The 17,417-nt window shown below is 41.7% G+C and overlaps 1 protein-coding gene across 1 annotated transcript in view; it reads left to right on the forward strand.

Annotated features, from left to right (window-relative positions):
- HEPACAM2 (HEPACAM family member 2) overlaps window positions 1-16,044 on the forward strand; it is a 34,389-nt gene extending 18,345 nt beyond the window's left edge. Inside the window, 6 exon segments of the mRNA XM_082194179.1 lie at window positions 12,148-12,273; window positions 12,358-12,382; window positions 12,509-12,546; window positions 13,315-13,388; window positions 14,875-14,984; window positions 15,868-16,044. Of these exon segments, the coding sequence (XP_082050305.1) occupies window positions 12,148-12,273; window positions 12,358-12,382; window positions 12,509-12,546; window positions 13,315-13,388; window positions 14,875-14,984; window positions 15,868-15,877 (383 nt within the window). The 3' untranslated portion in view covers window positions 15,878-16,044.
- The last annotated feature ends 1,373 nt before the right edge of the window (window positions 16,045-17,417 follow it).

Below are 17,417 nucleotides of genomic sequence, written 5' to 3' on the forward strand. Positions count from 1 at the left end.
AACAAGGCTACAATACTATGCACACTTACCTGGGAGGGAGGGAGTCCCATTGACCCCAAGGAGATTACTCCAAAGTTAACCCATATGGTGCGTTGAACAAGAAAACTGCTAAGGTAAATTCTTTCCTATCAGATTATAGCTGATACAGAAATATTTTTTCTTTATTAATTAGTTAATAAATGTTTAAAATGCATTGTGTAAAATTGCACAAGTTCTGTCTCTTTCCCTGCCCCCCATTTTTATATAGAAAAAAAGATTTGTTAGAATGAGGATAACTCTTACATGCTGCCCTGTTATTAAGCATATATCTTTTTCACATTGCCATTACATTAATGTAAACTCAAGTTACTGTATTCAGATATTGCCTTACAGGACATTTCACAAGCTTGTTTGGCTTTGACAACACAAAGACCTGAGCCTTTATGCTTAAGATAAATACGGTCAGCAGCTGCTTATTGTACAAAGGGATTTAATATAATCACAGATGAAAGTTCTGTGTTTTCAAACACACTGAAAGGAAAATAGGTTACAATTTTACAGTGAAACCTATTCAGGTTTTTTTAAATGACGCCTAGGAAAGAAAAACATAATCAAAGGTTTTGCGTTGCGTAAAATTACATATTTCCTATTCATGGAAGTAAAATAGGACTCAATTGAATAGGATAATATAATAAAAGCACCAATATTACAGTTTATGGTAAGATCTGAAAAGCTAGCAAGACCTGCAAAATGCAGATCTGTACATTTTCTATTTTCTATTTACACTTTTAAGAATATATTGCCAATCATATCTTAGTTAACTCATACTATTTAAAAACTGAGCTCATATATACAATTACATGACATTGGGTTTGCTTCACATCAAACCAATATTTGTTGCTTATAAGTGCTATGAAAATAAAGAAGAAACCAGCAGGAACTTGTGGCAAGATAGCCAATCTAGTTTGTGTTAGAGAGATCTAACTGCGCTGGTTAGAGAGGATTTCACTGGGATTTTGCAGGGACCCCCTGATCTGTCTGTGGCCCCAATATGTAGCCCCCAGATCAGGATTATTCACCCTGTGCCTGACCAAACCAGATCCAGCCCTGGAACAAATCAGGGGGTGGGGCTAAGGATCTTTCTAAAAGGGTTTTTTAATTGAGGCAGGCATACCCAGGCCTGATGGCTCCTTAGGATCACTGGATCACCGTGGAGATCTGCTGGATTGGACTTCGCCTGAGGAGACCATACTTAGCCATACATACCAGAGAGGAGGGATCTGTAGCGTGGTAACATCTGGAGGACAAAATGTTCCCCACCTTATAACACAAAGTAGGTGTCAGGGTTCGGTTCTGCCCCAGACCGCAAATCTAAGGTCTCCTCAGATGAGAAGCAAGGAGATTTGGATAATCTCCCTGCTGCTAATGGTCCTGAGGAGCAATCAGATCTAGACTTTCCTGTCTCGGGACCAGAGGTTCCTACACCGGCTGCCTGAGTACCTGGCAGCTCTCAGATCCACTCCACCCCACCAGAGCCATAGGAGCAGAAGGGATGGCGAGCCAGACAGGAACTTCAGAGCGGTCACCAAAGGATGCTTTGATGTCAAGGATGCTTCCCAGCCAAAGGAACATTCCTTTGGCTGGGAAGCATCCTTGACATCAAAGCATCCTTTGGTGACCGCTCTGAAGTTCCTGTATATGGCAGGTAGTTGTTGTCAAATATAGCACATTCGCTTCTACAGCTCTGGACTCTATGGAGCAGTTGCAGCAACTGGCGGCCACGTCCCCTCAACCACTTTATTTCAGAATGAAGGTACATAATATCAGGATGAAATTAATAAGCGTATTTTGTCTAAGGATATAAATCACAATTAACAATGAGTTCTGTAATGTCTAACTCGTGACCTTCAGAGTTTTACAGTTTGTGACTAATGGTGTTATTGGTTTCTATGATGTCAATATTAGCAGACTTGTAAAAGGAGACAACAGTTTATGGCTCCTTATCTTGCAAAGCGAGGCCTCAAATGACTAAAATAAATTATTCATAGATATAGGGAGCACGCAGGAATATATACCCCGGACCACGGTGGCTTGTGCTTCTGCTTAGAGAACTATGTAGAACTGTCAGTCTTGTGACCGATCTCAAGGGCAACTTTCCTGAACTAAGGAATCGAAGCTCCATTTAGAAAATACTGAACAAGGAAACGTGTGGTGGGTTGTATATGCAAAAGATTTAAAACACATGGAGTCACCAGGTCATCTGCAGAACTCTTGGGTGGATTCAGATTTCTGGGAGCCTGTTGATCACTGTATTAACTTTGCACATTACACCAGAAGAGTGGAAGAAGAAGAAGACTGACTATCTGTGAGGGCCACTTTCCCCCAGTAATAGGCCAATGCTTCTCTCTGAACTAAAGCTCCCAAAGTAGACAGAAAGTTTAACTGTGTATGTCTTCCTCCTGGCTTCTCCCTCCCCAGTGCAGCCATTGGCAACTGTCAGTTTCAAAGGAAGAAGGGTGAGTTGGAGGCAGGGGAGAATGTTGCTTAACACTTTCCCTTCGGGGCTGTTTTCCTCTCAAAATTCACACACACACACACACCCCAATTTTCTTCTCTTCTGCATATGGAAGGGAAATCTATGGAGGAGTGGGAAGATGTGGATAGCCCTATGTATTTCCCCTGTGTGTGAAGGCAGTAGGAGGAATTTTGAGTGGCAAAATGGCCAGAGGGGCAAGGGCCTTCTTCCAGGTGGCCCACACAACATGAGACCTTGAGATTTCTCCTGCAGTGAGATGAACGAAGGGGACACTTCCAGACTGTTGCTATTTTGGGGTGGGATTCAATCACATACCAGCAAATTCAGGTTAAATTAAAGTTGATTGGTAGCTCTTGTGCAACAAAACCCACTTCCCTCCCCTCAAAAAAAGGAACTTTTATTTATTGTGATAAATAAAATGATGGAGAAATGCACTAGAAAGTGTGGGGGTGACCCTTGCTTTGAGGCAACATGACATAAACTCCCTGTAAACAAATTGGAATGAACACTCGATAAATAGCTGACGTCATCTAACCTCCCCACAAATTTTGGGCAAACGAATCAGGATGAATGCTCAATAAGCAGGTTGTCTGGATGCCACCACTGCCTTCACATCTAGAGCTCGTGTGACCCTCCACAGGAGATATGCACAGGTTCCTCCGTTCCTCATTATCCCTGGAGAATTGGGGGGGGGGGGTTCAGATGTGCAATTGCGCATTAATTTTCTACAGCTTCTCCTGGAGTATGGCCACACTCAATTGGGATGCTGGCTACTCTGATTGTTGTAAAGTTTCTCGACCCTATTATCAGTGCCAAAAATGGAAGTCTTTTATCTATTCTAGGGTGTATCATTGTACCGTTACTAAGAGTAGTTGCTCAAATTCGTTTGCAGTTTTGCGAAGCCATGGCTACAGCTTATTTCCCTCTTATTTGCTCTTAGTGAGATATGGGATTATATATATTTAACTAAAGACAGATGCTCTGAGAGACAAATATAACATGAGCTGGCACTCGGCAAAGGGCCGACTCATGTGTCTTGTTACAAAAGCTGTGCACATCATAAGATAGCACATAATATATTTGGGGTATTTACAGATATACATAAAAGGGTTTTGAAAGAAAGAAAGAAAGAAAGAAAGAAAGAAAGAAAGAAAGAAGAAAAGGGGGAGGGAGCAGATGCTGCAGTCTAAAACTGCATTCTTCATGTTGTTAACATTCATACTGAATCTAGCTCAGGGAAAACTGGTTCTGTGGTTATGCAGCAAAAACAACAGGGCACTGCGCTGACTAGCCAGTATCTGTGACGTCACAACCTCTCCTCCCCTTGGGTCCTCCAAGCAGACTATGACTCTCAGCATAACCTACATCACGGAACCATTACAAGAATAATATGGGGGTGGGATCAGCTCCTTGGAGAAAATACGGGATATAAATGTAGCACTTCACACAAAAATATGGCTAGAAGCAGAGAAACATAAGCAGTAAATGTCTGAAAACTGTCAATGTTGAATTGCTGGTAGGAATAACTATATTTAACAAAGCAAAAGTGGAAGTGACCTACATCCAAGACACACCCTTTATTCCTCTAATCTACGTATATATGTTTAACTTGATGACACATTTCACATTACCCCCCCACACACACACAATAAAAACACTGATTTTGCAAGGATTTTTTAAAATGTCATGTGCCAGGGTTCTTCCCTGATTTCCCCCAGGCGCCAGTCCACAGTCTTTAGGGTGTGGCATCATTTCATATATCAAAAACGCTAAAGGGAGATAATGAATCAGATGCGATGCTGAACATGTGCTCTGAGTTACAGTTCAATTTTTACTCGAAAATTCCTATGTCCACAGAAGTAACATTTGTCTCATCTCTGTGCCTCAATGTATTGTGGGTGATGTGGGTGTTGTTAACATGGTTTAATGCTATTTACCTGTCTCCTGGGAGCTGTAATTCTGTGGGGAGGGGGGGAAGGTACATGTGAACAAAAATGTATATATTGAGGTAAAATGTGCATAAAAATGGATATATTGCTGAAAATGCATACAAAAATGCATTATATTAGGAGAAATATAAATATAAGAGGAAATATGCTTTGGAAAAATGTGTTTATTAGGCAAGGTTGCATGCAAAATTGTGCACATGAATAGAAATTCGTACTAAAATGCTGGTCAATTTTCATGATGACTTCTTGAAATAAATTCAGAAACTGATGTGGAAATGTGGAAAACTAGGAATTTAAGATTGGACAAGTTAGAAACTGAAATGAGCAGATTCATCCGTCCCTAAGGAAAATACATGTGAAGTGAGCATGATAAGAAATTAGGGTAGGCATACGTCCGGATTTTCCCAGACCTATCCGGAATGCCGGTCAGCAGCAGTGTCCGGGTGGAAATCAGGAAAATGTCTGAAATATGGCAACCTCTATAAGAAGTGGGCTAAAATTCTAGGAAGATGCTGATAAATATATAATTAATTTGGTCTCCTACCTGGTAAGTAGATTTCCTTGCATGAAGGAATATAATCAGTTTACCTACTTATCCAACTCCTCTAACTTAACAAAAAATACTTTTTAATTCTGAACTGCTAAACAGCTTCAGTGAAAATGTAAATGAAGCATAAAGCAAATCCTATCTGAAAGTATAATGTTTAGCTAAACTATGTTTGTTTATATTTATTGCATTTATATCCCACTTAATGCGGTAAAGAAGAGTGCAAAGTACAAAATAGCTACAGATATTCACAATAACCTCAGTTTGTATTGTAAGTAGATGACCATTCTTAGGACCAAAAGCACTCACCTCCAAATTGATTTTCATATTGTAAGTTAGGCAAATCTGTCAGACATACTGTAGTTCAATTCCATCACTACTCAATACAGTTTGAAAACAAGTGAGTTAAAAGACAGATCTGTAGAAGTTATACAAGGTGATGACAGACACTTGTTACACAGTGAACGTTGAAGAGGATGTTAAACATCTATATATATATATATATATATATATATATATATATATATATATATATATATGCTTTCGTAGATTTTCACGGGTATAGGAATGCAGGTTTTGGTGTCTTCGGGTGTCTTCCCGTGTAAGAGTCGGGGTGTCTGTGCGACGTTTCGACGAGGTCTCACTCGTCATCTTCAGGCTGGTGCTTTCGGCTTCTTGTTACTGGAACAGAGCAGAGTCTGGTGTTTGAGTTCCTATAAATACTGTTGAGGGGTGTGGTGTATAGCCTCCAACGTTCTGGGTAGAGAGGAAGTTCCTAGATTAGTGTGCCTTTTCTTCTTTTGTTCCTTAATTACTTGAGGGATATCTTGGGTGATTTCATGAGTGATATTCTGAATATCATTGGGTGGGTCATTAATTACTTGAGGGATATCTTGGGTGATTTCATGAGTGATATTCTGAATATCACTGGGTGGGTCATTAAGTGTAGATTAGTTGCTAAAGCTCTCGTGTCTTGACCTCTTGAGCTTGTGAAGAGTTTTTCTGAGAAGATGGCTGTGCTGCATTTAGTTGTGCTCTGGCTTGGCTTCGTGTATAGGGGCGAGCTGTGGTTTTGTGCCTTGTGCCAGCCAGATCTGTGTAGGGATTGCAGGGGGGTGCAGCATCCGGAGGTGCCACTATAGTTTGGTTGCTGGATGGAGTCTGTAATATGTCTGTGGAGAGGGTCTGGGTTTGGGTCTGGTGTGGTTGATTGGTGACGGCGTTCTGTGTGCCTCTGGTTCTGGTGTCGGTTTTTGTGGGGAGGGCTAATTTCCAGATGTCTGGCAGGCGGGACGTGTCGTCACGCTTGTTCATGTTGTGAGGGTGTTTCTCTATCTCGATGGCTTCCATGATTATTCTCTTGTGGTGATGTTCCATGTTAAAGAGCAATTTGGAATCTGCAAAATTAATTTCGTGTCCTGTTTCTTTCATGTGTTGGAAAAGAGAGGAAGTTTTTTCTTCTTTTTTGATGGCATTCTTGTGTTCTGCGATACGTGCATTTATTCGTCTGTTTGTTTGTCCAATGTACGTGGCTGGGCAGACTTTGCAGGGTATTTCATAGACCCCTTGGTTTTCTAGCTGGATTTTGTCTTTTGGGTTTCTGAGGATATTGGCTATTTTTTGGTTGGTGCAGAAGGCTGTTTTGATATTGTGTTTATGGAGGATTTTGCTGATTTTGTCTGTAGTGCCCTTGATATAAGGAAGGAGGGCCATGCCATTGTTTTCTTCTGTGTCTTGGTTTTTGGGGGGTGTTTCTTTTTGGATTAGCTTCGTAACCCTGTTTTTCTGGTATCCATTGGCGATTAACACATTTGAGAGATTCTGTAACTCAGTTGTCAAGTGGTCTTTGTCAGCCAGGCGTTTGGTTCTGGAGATGAGAGTCTTGGCTACGGAGTTTATTTGTGCAGGGTGGTGGTGTGATTGTGCATGTAAGTAACGGTTGGTGTGTGTTTTTTTCCGGTAGATAGTGTGTCCTAGGGAGCCATCAGGTTTTTTGTAGATTAGGACGTCAAGAAAGGGGAGTTGGTTGTTGTCTTCTATTTCCATAGTGAATTGTATTTTGGGGTGTAGGCTGTTGAGATGTGTGAGGAAGCTATCTAGTTTTTCTTTCCCGTGTGGCCAAATTACAAAGGTGTCGTCAACATATCTGAGCCAAAGTTTGGGTTTGTGTTCTGACTTGTCTAAAGCATTGGTTTCAAAGTGTTCCATGTACAGATTTGCGATGACCGGTGAGAGGGGTGATCCCATGGGTGCTCCTTCTATCTGTTTGTATCTTTGTCCATTGTGGATGAAGTACGTGTTGGTTAGGCAGTGGTTGGTCAGGTCCAGGATGTATTTGGGGGGGTTGTATTTGTTTTGAATGGCTGTCAAGGCTTCATTAATGGGCACTTGAGTGAAGAGAGATACAACATCGAAGCTCACAAGTAGGTCCTCGGGATGTAGGTATTGTTTCTTTATTGTTTCTATGAACTGGAAGGAGTTAGTAACGTGTGAAGCGATGGATTCTGCATAGGGCTGAAGTTGCTTAGCGAGAAATTTAGCGAGATTTTGTAGAGGTGAGCCTATGGAGCTGACTATTGGTCTGAGTGGTGTTCCTTCTTTGTGTATCTTGGGGAGACCGTAGAGTTTGGGGCATCTGGATGATTTTTCTCTGGGGATGATTCTTAGCTGGATTTCTTCACTGATAGGAGAGGCTTTTATTTTGGATTTGGTGGTTTTTTCCAGATAGGTGGTGGGATCTGTTTTTATAGGTTGGTAGGTAGGGTCTTGGAGTAGATTTGATAGTTTTGCTTGGTAGTCCGATGTGTTCATCACAACAGTGGCGTTGCCTTTGTCTGCTGGGAGAATGATTATGTTGTTGTCTTTCCTCAGGTTGGTGAGTGCTTTCTGTTCTTCTTTGTGTAAATTGCTTCTGGGTGGTTTGCTGGAGCAGAGGATGTTGGTGACTTCAAGTCTGATTTTATTGGCTTCATCTGGGTCGATTTTGGTCAGGCTAGCTTCGACTCCGCATATGATGTTTTCCGTGGGGATGCGTCTCGGGGCGACTGCAAAGTTGAAACCTTTGGAGAGTACTTTGGTTTCAGTTGGGGTGAGGATCCTGTTTGATATGTTATGTACTGTTTGTTTCATGGGTTGTTGTGGAGGGTGGCTGGGCTTCTGGCGTTTTTCTAGTTTGTAGAGTTTGTTGGTGTGTCTGTCTGTCTTATGTGAGGTCTCAGTTTCAGCTCTCCAGACGGCTAGTTGTTTGCATTTGTCCCAGAGTGCAGGGTGGATTTTGTTGCATAGTTTGAGGTGAAGAGTGAGCAGATCTTTGTTGGTTTGGTTTAGTAGGTATCTTTTCTTATGTATTTCGTTTCTGATTAGGGATAGTTCTGTTCGTTTCAGGATCCTTTCGGTAGCTGGGGTTTTAGAGACCCGAAGACACCAAAACCTGCATATATATATATATATATATATATATAACCTGCATATATATATATATATATATATATATATATATATATATGTTTTGGTGTCTTCGGGTGTCTTCCCGTGTAAGAGTCGGGGTGTCTGTGCGACGTTTCGACGAGGTCTCACTCGTCATCTTCAGGCTGGTGCTTTCGGCTTCTTGTTACTGGAACAGAGCAGAGTCTGGTGTTTGAGTTCCTATAAATACTGTTGAGGGGTGTGGTGTATAGCCTCCAACGTTCTGGGCAGAGAGGAAGTTCCTAGATTAGTGTGCCTTTTCTTCTTTTGTTCCTTAATTACTTGAGGGATATCTTGGGTGATTTCATGAGTGATATTCTGAATATCACTGGGTGGGTCATTAAGTGTAGATTAGTTGCTAAAGCTTTCGTGTCTTGACCTCTTGAGCTTGTGAAGAGTTTTTCTGATTTTTTGTGCCTTGTGCCAGCCAGATCTGTGTAGGGATTGCAGGGGGGTGCAGCATCCGGAGGTGCCACTATAGTTTGGCTACTGGATGGAAAAAACCATAGCTCGCCCCTATACACGAAGCCAAGCCAGAGCACAACTAAATGCAGCACAGCCATCTTCTCAGAAAAACTCTTCACAAGCTCAAGAGGTCAAGACACGAAAGCTTTAGCAACTAATCTACACTTAATGACCCACCCAGTGATATTCAGAATATCACTCATGAAATCACCCAAGATATCCCTCAAGTAATTAAGGAACTAAAGAAGAAAAGGCACACTAATCTAGGAACTTCCTCTCTGCCCAGAACGTTGGAGGCTATACACCACACCCCTCTACAGTATTTATAGGAACTCAAACACCAGACTCTGCTCTGTTCCAGTAACAAGAAGCCGAAAGCACCAGCCTGAAGATGACGAGTGAGACCTCGTCGAAACGTCGCACAGACACCCCGACTCTTACACGGGAAGACACCCGAAGACACCAAAACCTGCATTCCTGTACCCGTGAAAATCTACGAAAGCATATATATATATATATATATATATATATATATATATATATATATATATATATATTTTATATATATATATAATATTTTATTAGGTTTTATCAGTAGAAAAGTTTAGAGAACAAAAAACAAAAACAAAACAGATACAAAATACAAGAATACAAAAATACAAGAATACAAAAATACAAAACATTAAACACATGTTTAGCTAAACTATGAACCGAAGTATCTAACAACTTCAAATATATAACTGGATTGAAGAAACCCACATTTTTTTTCTTAAACCCATCTTTTCTGTGTAACCCACAACACTCCCCAACTGTGCCAACAGCTGTTAGATATGAAAAGCAACACCAGCTGCATTGTTAGGTAAGCGTCACAAAGCTGTCGTGGGTGCATTCATTTTGAAGGGTGCATCGCACTGCAACAGCCTGCAAGGCAGCTGGCAAACGTGGATCCAGATCACAGATAATCTGGGCTGGCTTTCTCCGAGGCCGATGGTTGCCCCCAGTGCCAAAGCCAGGGAAGTTAGGAGGTTGGAGATTTGAAGGAGGGAGGTGCGCCCTCAACAAGACACTTTGGGGCAGTTCTAAGATGTTACTACAAATTTTCGCTTGTCATACAAGCGAAGCCAGAACTGAAGTAATTAGAACGAGGTGTGAGTGCCCTCTAGCGGCCGCATGCAGCCACAGCAAATGCAACTCATGAGGAACAGTTCCAACATTGAAAGGTGAAGAGATGTTTTAAAATAATGAAAGCAGAGCATAACAGGTTTGTAGAAAATAGCCTAGGGTTGGCTATTTCCATTCCTGGCTTAACCCAGAACGAAAGCAAATCCAGTATCCATCTTGTGAATCGACACTACCAAAAAGGAAACTGTCTACAAATTATATTTCATCTAAAAATCCATTACATTTGATTCCACAGTTTGGGTCTCGTTACTGCTGACTGACAGTGGCAGCCTGATTATATGCAAATTAAGGCATATGCCTAAGCACATTTATCTGCACAGTATCAGGTTGCAGTGACGTCTAGTCTCTCCCCCCCCCTTTCATATTTCACCATGAATGCACTCCTTATTTAAAAATCTGAACCCCACTTTCCACCATGTAGGTGTCAAAGCAACTGACAACAATAAAATGTGAAATGTGCAAAAACATAAATTAAGCCTCTAAAATTTAAAAACTTCAACCATTTAAAATCCAAATGCACAAATAAGCTAAATAAATATCCCATAAATCCTTTGCTTCGGGGAAAACAGCAGAGAGAGAGAGAGCGCGCACAGCAGGAAGTGGGCAGCAAATTTGCTGCTGCACATTTTGAATGTGCAAATGCAACAGCCGAACGAAGAGTAGAATGAAGAAAGTCAAGGCTATGCAACTCTTACCAAAACTGATCTCAAAATAGCTGTGGTCCTTGGTGTCAGGTGTTTGTTGGTGTTCCCCAGAACAGCTTCACTCCACGCCAGTGGAGGCTAAAGAAATTTGGTCAAATGGGACACTGCCTCACCAACCTCTCTGTCTTCAGCCAGTTCCCAGTCTGCCTACCTTTTTACATGCTAGCGGGTGACCTTGCCTCTCAGGTTCCTCCTCCTTAATGTCAGGGCTGCCATTGTAGAACGGCTCAGGGATATGGGGGGGCAGGGGACTAGAATTAGTTGCCATTGGCTCTGGCTCCACCTCCAATTGGCAACTCCTCTCTGCCTTCTACCTGGATGTGGCATTTGCCCATTCTTTTTTAAAATGTCTGTACAGGGGGAGAGAAAGAGTTAATAGGTAGACCAATAGAAAAGCCAGAGGCGGAGCCTACCTGTTTATAAAAGAGCTTAGCAAGAGGTTTGGATTGGTTGGTTTTAGTTGGTTGGGAAAGGCAGTTGGGAAAACAGTTGGCAGACCGTTGGAAATACAGTGGTACCTTGGGTTACATACGCTTCAGATTACAGACTCCGCTAACCCTGAAATAGTACCTCGGGTTAAGAACTTTGCTTCAGGATGAGAACAGAAATCGTGCTCGGGCAGCGTGGCGGCAGCAGCAGGAGGCCCCATTAGCTAAAGTGGTGCTTCAGGTTAAGATCAGTTTCAGGTTAAGAACGGACCTCCGGAACTAATTAAGTACTTAACCAGAGGTACCACTGTAGAGAGACAGTTAGTGCAGTTGGTTCTTGTGTGAGGGGAAGTAGAAGAGTTAGAGACAGGATAAAATAAGACTAAGAAGGTAAAGAGTAACGTTTTGAATGCAGTTAAAGTATATTTTTGTTTGCAGTAAACTACACTCTTCTTTGTTAACTTAAGAACCTGACTGAGACTAAGTGATTTACCGGGGAGGGTCTGGTTGGTGGCAGTGGATTAGTGGTGTACGGATCAAGAGTCTGTGAGACAACCGGGGGCTCCGTATGAATGCCACACTGGCCAACCCCAATGGGCAGCAACCATCATGGCCCCGTGTACATGTTCACAGAACACATTTGTTCCTACTGTCATCACATTACCCACAAACTCAAGTTTCAGGACCAGTTAAATCGTATTTAAGAATTATTTTCCACTGGTGGCATGCAGACACTAGAATGGAAGAAGCAATCCCCGGGATATTTACACTATTTGAACCAGTGTTGATGCTCTAGCTCTAGAGCACTGCTATGTGCAATGTTTTGCATTATAGGCCTGGCCAGAATGATAAGTGCAAATCAAATATCAACTTCTGTTCTTCTCTGACGCAGGACTGGAGCAGCTGGCTCAAAGAGAAAAATATTTGTCTCCACTAGGAATAATATGTGGAATTTCCTTATTTTTGATAGTATCAATGTTCCTTCTAGCGTTATGGAAAAGATTCCAGCCTCATAAAGGTATGTTAAATTAACGCCGGAATAAATTCAAAGCTTCTGTAAACCATAACAAAAAGGGTTGATTGTTCTTTGTCTCTTTTTCAGTTCTACAGCAGAAGCTGCAGACCAGGTAGAAAACTTAATTATCATTTGTCTACACGAAGCTTTTAAAAGGGGGGGGGGAACACAGCATCTTTTTGCTGCCTACGATTCCGCGCTGAATTTGAAATAATTGTATTTCTGTTTGATGTTTCAGGCCTGAAGCAGATTACAGAAAAGCACAAACTATTTCAGGTAATATATGATATAAAGAGTTAAATGGAAATAGACCACTTCAGAAGCTTTCAAAAGAATCAAAGAGAGGAGGACAGCAAAACGACAAGTTAGATAATGATTAGGTTTCTAAGCCTTTTCTTAAAAGCAGTATCTTGCAAGGAAGGGGGAGCAAACTGCAGTGGGATAGCGCTACAATTGGGAGTTGGGGGTTACTTGCTGCTTTTCTCATCTAAATTGCACCATGAACCTCCTATTTTTGCCATAAAGGAAAACACTCATCTGGAATCCCCAATGTGGAGCCCATGGGACAATGTTGCCCTTAGAAACCCCATTTGGTGCCTGCCAAGGCCTTCCTGCCCCTCCCTCAGTGGAGGTGGATTGCCTGCTTTGAGCAGGGCTTGCTTGAATTTTAGCATCTGTCTTTTTTGTTGTTGTTAAGAGTGTGTGTAGGAGTTTTGCCTGTTTGGGGAGTGTGAACTGGTAGGTATAGTCAACTCCTGCAGAGAGCAGAATTTAGCCTCCTGTTCTTTATCTGAGGAACAGAAAGTTTAATCCTGCTCCCAGTTATTACGATGTCAGATTATCGACAGGTGAGTGGTTACAACCACCTGCCAAAGTTGGCCCACAGGGATGGAGAAGATAAAGATGGGGTCCTATAAGGTGCCAAAATGGCGCCCCACTTCTGCAAATCAGACACTCTCATACTGAACCTGAGACTGAACCTGAGACGGAACACAATTGTCCATAATTATTACTTTCTCTTTATTTACATATCGGCACTTTTAGGGCATGAAAACGCGCTAGATGATTTTGGAATATATGAATTTGTTGCCTTTCCTGACGCTGCAGGAATTTCAAGGGTAAGTGCTTATATCTCTGCAGCATGGATATCTGAAAAGCCATTTTGCCGGCAGTATTACAAAACAGAAATAGCCCTTGGTTTAAAGGCTTCTAAAAACAGAAACATAGATATATTCATAAAGAAGGAAGGTGGTTCATTTTAGCAACTCTGAATCTGACTCTTGTGTTATGGTCTGTGTCCTCCATTGTTACTTCTTCATTCTGAGTGTGATAACTACTTCCCAAATCTTCTGAGCTTTTAGTGGCACTGAAAAGCTACACTATAAGGCCAGTCTGACATGGTGGTAGGAGTTTTGGACTAGGACTCCAGAAATTCATGTTCAAATCCCCACAGATCTGTAAAGCTCACTGGCTGCCGTAGGGCCAGTTTCCCTCTCTCACCCTAGCCTGTTTCACAATAGGGTGGTGTGCATTTTTTGCGAAGATAAAAGAGAGGAAGAAATAATGCCGTATGTGCTGCCTTAAGATACTTGGAAGAAAGGGATGGTACCAATGAATGAAATAAATAGCCAAATGCTACAGAGTGCCTTAATGTGTATAGATGAAAACTCACCTTGCCCAAAAAATAAATGAACGGATGCCCACATCACACACAGGCCCCTGTCTGTTTCCTTTGCTGTTTCTTCTTCATTCTACTTCCTCAATCTTGAGAACTTCAAGTCACACTGAGAAACTGCAGGTTCCCTAAATGTGCACAGACCAGAATTCATCCTGCTCAAAAAGGATGTTAGATCTGAGGCCAGTCTAGAGCTGGGAACAGATTCGCCAGCTTTTGAAAGGCCAATTCATGTCAACATGAAGCTGTGCCTTTGGTGTTATGAACCCAACTCCCTCCAACTAGAAGTCAGACAGGCATTGGCCCTGTGGAGTTTCAAATGCCTAGTTAATAGCATATTTCAGGATGCTATTTGCATTATAAATGCTTCTCTGAACATTTCTTTTCTCATGCTTAAATTTCTGAGATTTTAAATTTATGTCTTAAACATGGCATGTTGTATATTTTTGTCACCTTTTGCCACTTTGAGATCTAGATGGTGAAAAAATGGGATATGTGTTTTTTTTAATAAATAAATAAATAAGGCCTGTCCTCCCTCACTACAATCTATAGCCAGACAACACATTAAGCCAGGCTTCCTCAACCTCGGCCCTCCAGATGTTTAGAGACTACAATTCCCATCATCCCTGACCACTCGTCCTGCTAGCTAGGGATCATGGGAGTTGTAGGCCAAAAACATCTGGAGGGCCAAGGTTGAGGAAGCCTGCATTAAGCCAAACATTGCTTAGCAGCTGCTGCACCACACTGTCCTGTGCTATAAGGGCCAGGGAGGAACAAAATGGGTACAAATTGCTCTCTAGGAGACCATAAACCATTCATTGGTTGACCCTCTTGTGCAAATAAGGCCTACATCTCACTGGCTCTGTTTCAGGCTTCCATGTTAGTTTTGCCTATCTTGCTCAGAGAAAAACATTATTTCCTCCTTTCAGGTGTCAAGTTGGTCAGTTTCTGTCTCTGATACTGCACAAGGCCAGGATTTTAATGGAACAGTTTATGAAGTTATTCGGCACATTCCTGAACAATATCAAGAACGTCAAGAGTAAGTTGTGCAAACCTAATTTGTCAACCAGGTTGCACAATGAGACTGCCTGGCAGGGGTGGACTTTAGTAATATGGTGCCCTGAACAAGGACAAAATTTGTCCCATCCCCCCAATATTTATTGTTTTCACAATAATTCCAATATTATAATAATGGTAATTTGTTAATCATGATTTTATTTTATATCAGTCAATCAATCTATTAAAAAACATATAGCCTGGCGTTTTAATGCCATTGGGTATTTCCAAGAAGGGAAATACAAAAATCAGAATAATTAAAACCATCAAAATTATAACAAAGTCTTGTGGTGCCTTAAAGACCAACAAATTTATTATGGCATATGCTTTAATGGACTATAATACATTTCATCAGACACAACTAACACAGACTCACTAAAATGGTTTCCATTCTGGGAATTGTTAAGAATTACAGTAAATAAAATTTAGCAGAAAATATGAAGAAGCATCTGGATGACAGTGATTTTCATTCCAGAGAGCTCTCTCTTACATATATTTTACAAATGGTGGGTTTGGGTTTGGTTTTTTACCTCTCCAAACATTACTTCATCTGTGTCATGCTATAAGCTTACAGCACAGAGGACTTTATCACATTTATATTCTGCGTATGCATGACTTGAGTGTGCAACATTCTGTCCACTACACCCCACCCTACTTAACAGTTTGCAATGCTTAAGGAAATGTTTGCAATGAGGATATCCTGTGATATCTTAAGACATCGCTTTGTGGTGTTTGTTTTGCTGCAACACACTGCCCCTCTGGAATTTGTTGGTATTGTTTATGGAATGAAGTTTAAAAGCTTTACACACAGTCTTCTCAACCAGGAACTGTGACTCAATATGAGTTTGATTTTTTTTTCCTCCTAGAGGCACATGAAAAGAAAATGAAAGCATAGGGATGAAATCTGTTTTTGGAAATAGAAGAAGCAACAAATGCCACAGCATGGGAAAGGATCGACCTGTCGCTTCTAATGACAATGCCATCTCAAGTTTAATAAGCTTCTTTGCACATTTCTAATGTTATATATATATATATATATATATATATATATATATATATATATATGCAGGTTTTGGTGTCTTCGGGTGTCTTCCCGTGTAAGAGTCGGGGTGTCTGTGCGACGTTTCGACGAGGTCTCACTCGTCATCTTCAGGCTGGTGCTTTCGGCTTCTTGTTACTGGAACAGAGCAGAGTCTGGTGTTTGAGTTCCTATAAATACTGTTGAGGGGTGTGGTGTATAGCCTCCAACGTTCTGGGCAGAGAGGAAGTTCCTAGATTAGTGTGCCTTTTCTTCTTTTGTTCCTTAATTACTTGATTAATTAATTCCCTCAAGTAATTAAGGAACAAAAGAAGAAAAGGCACACTAATCTAGGAACTTCCTCTCTGCCCAGAACGTTGGAGGCTATACACCACACCCCTCAACAGTATTTATAGGAACTCAAACACCAGACTCTGCTCTGTTCCAGTAACAAGAAGCCGAAAGCACCAGCCTGAAGATGACGAGTGAGACCTCGTCGAAACGTCGCACAGACACCCCGACTCTTACACGGGAAGACACCCGAAGACACCAAAACCTGCATTCCTGTACCCGTGAAAATCTACGAAAGCATATATATATATATATATATATATGCAGGTTTTGGTGTCTTCGGGTGTCTTCCCGTGTAAGAGTCGGGGTGTCTGTGCGACGTTTCGACGAGGTCTCACTCGTCATCTTCAGGCTGGTGCTTTCGGCTTCTTGTTACTGGAACAGAGCAGAGTCTGGTGTTTGAGTTCCTATAAATACTGTTGAGGGGTGTGGTGTATAGCCTCCAACGTTCTGGGTAGAGAGGAAGTTCCTAGATTAGTGTGCCTTTTCTTCTTTTGTTCCTTAATTACTTGAGGGATATCTTGGGTGATTTCATGAGTGATATTCTGAATATCACTGGGTGGGTCATTAATTACTTGAGGGATATCTTGGGTGATTTCATGAGTGATATTCTGAATATCACTGGGTGGGTCATTAAGTGTAGATTAGTTGCTAAAGCTCTCGTGTCTTGACCTCTTGAGCTTGTGAAGAGTTTTTCTGAGAAGATGGCTGTGCTGCATTTAGTTGTGCTCTGGCTTGGCTTCGTGTATAGGGGCGAGCTATGGTTTTGTGCCTTGTGCCAGCCAGATCTGTGTAGGGATTGCAGGGGGGTGCAGCATCCGGAGGTGCCACTATAGTTTGGTTGCTGGATGGAGTCTGTAATATGTCTGTGGAGAGGGTCTGGGTTTGGGTCTGGTGTGGTTGATTGGTGACGGCGTTCTGTGTGCCTCTGGTTCTGGTGTCGGTTTTTGTGGGGAGGGCTAATTTCCAGATGTCTGGCAGGCGGGACGTGTCGTCACGCTTGTTCATGTTGTGAGGGTGTTTCTCTATCTCGATGGCTTCCATGAT

Source organism: Podarcis vaucheri (genome assembly GCF_965113315.1).
Source record: "Podarcis vaucheri genome assembly, chromosome: 12".
Classification (NCBI taxonomy): Eukaryota; Metazoa; Chordata; class Lepidosauria; order Squamata; family Lacertidae; genus Podarcis; species Podarcis vaucheri.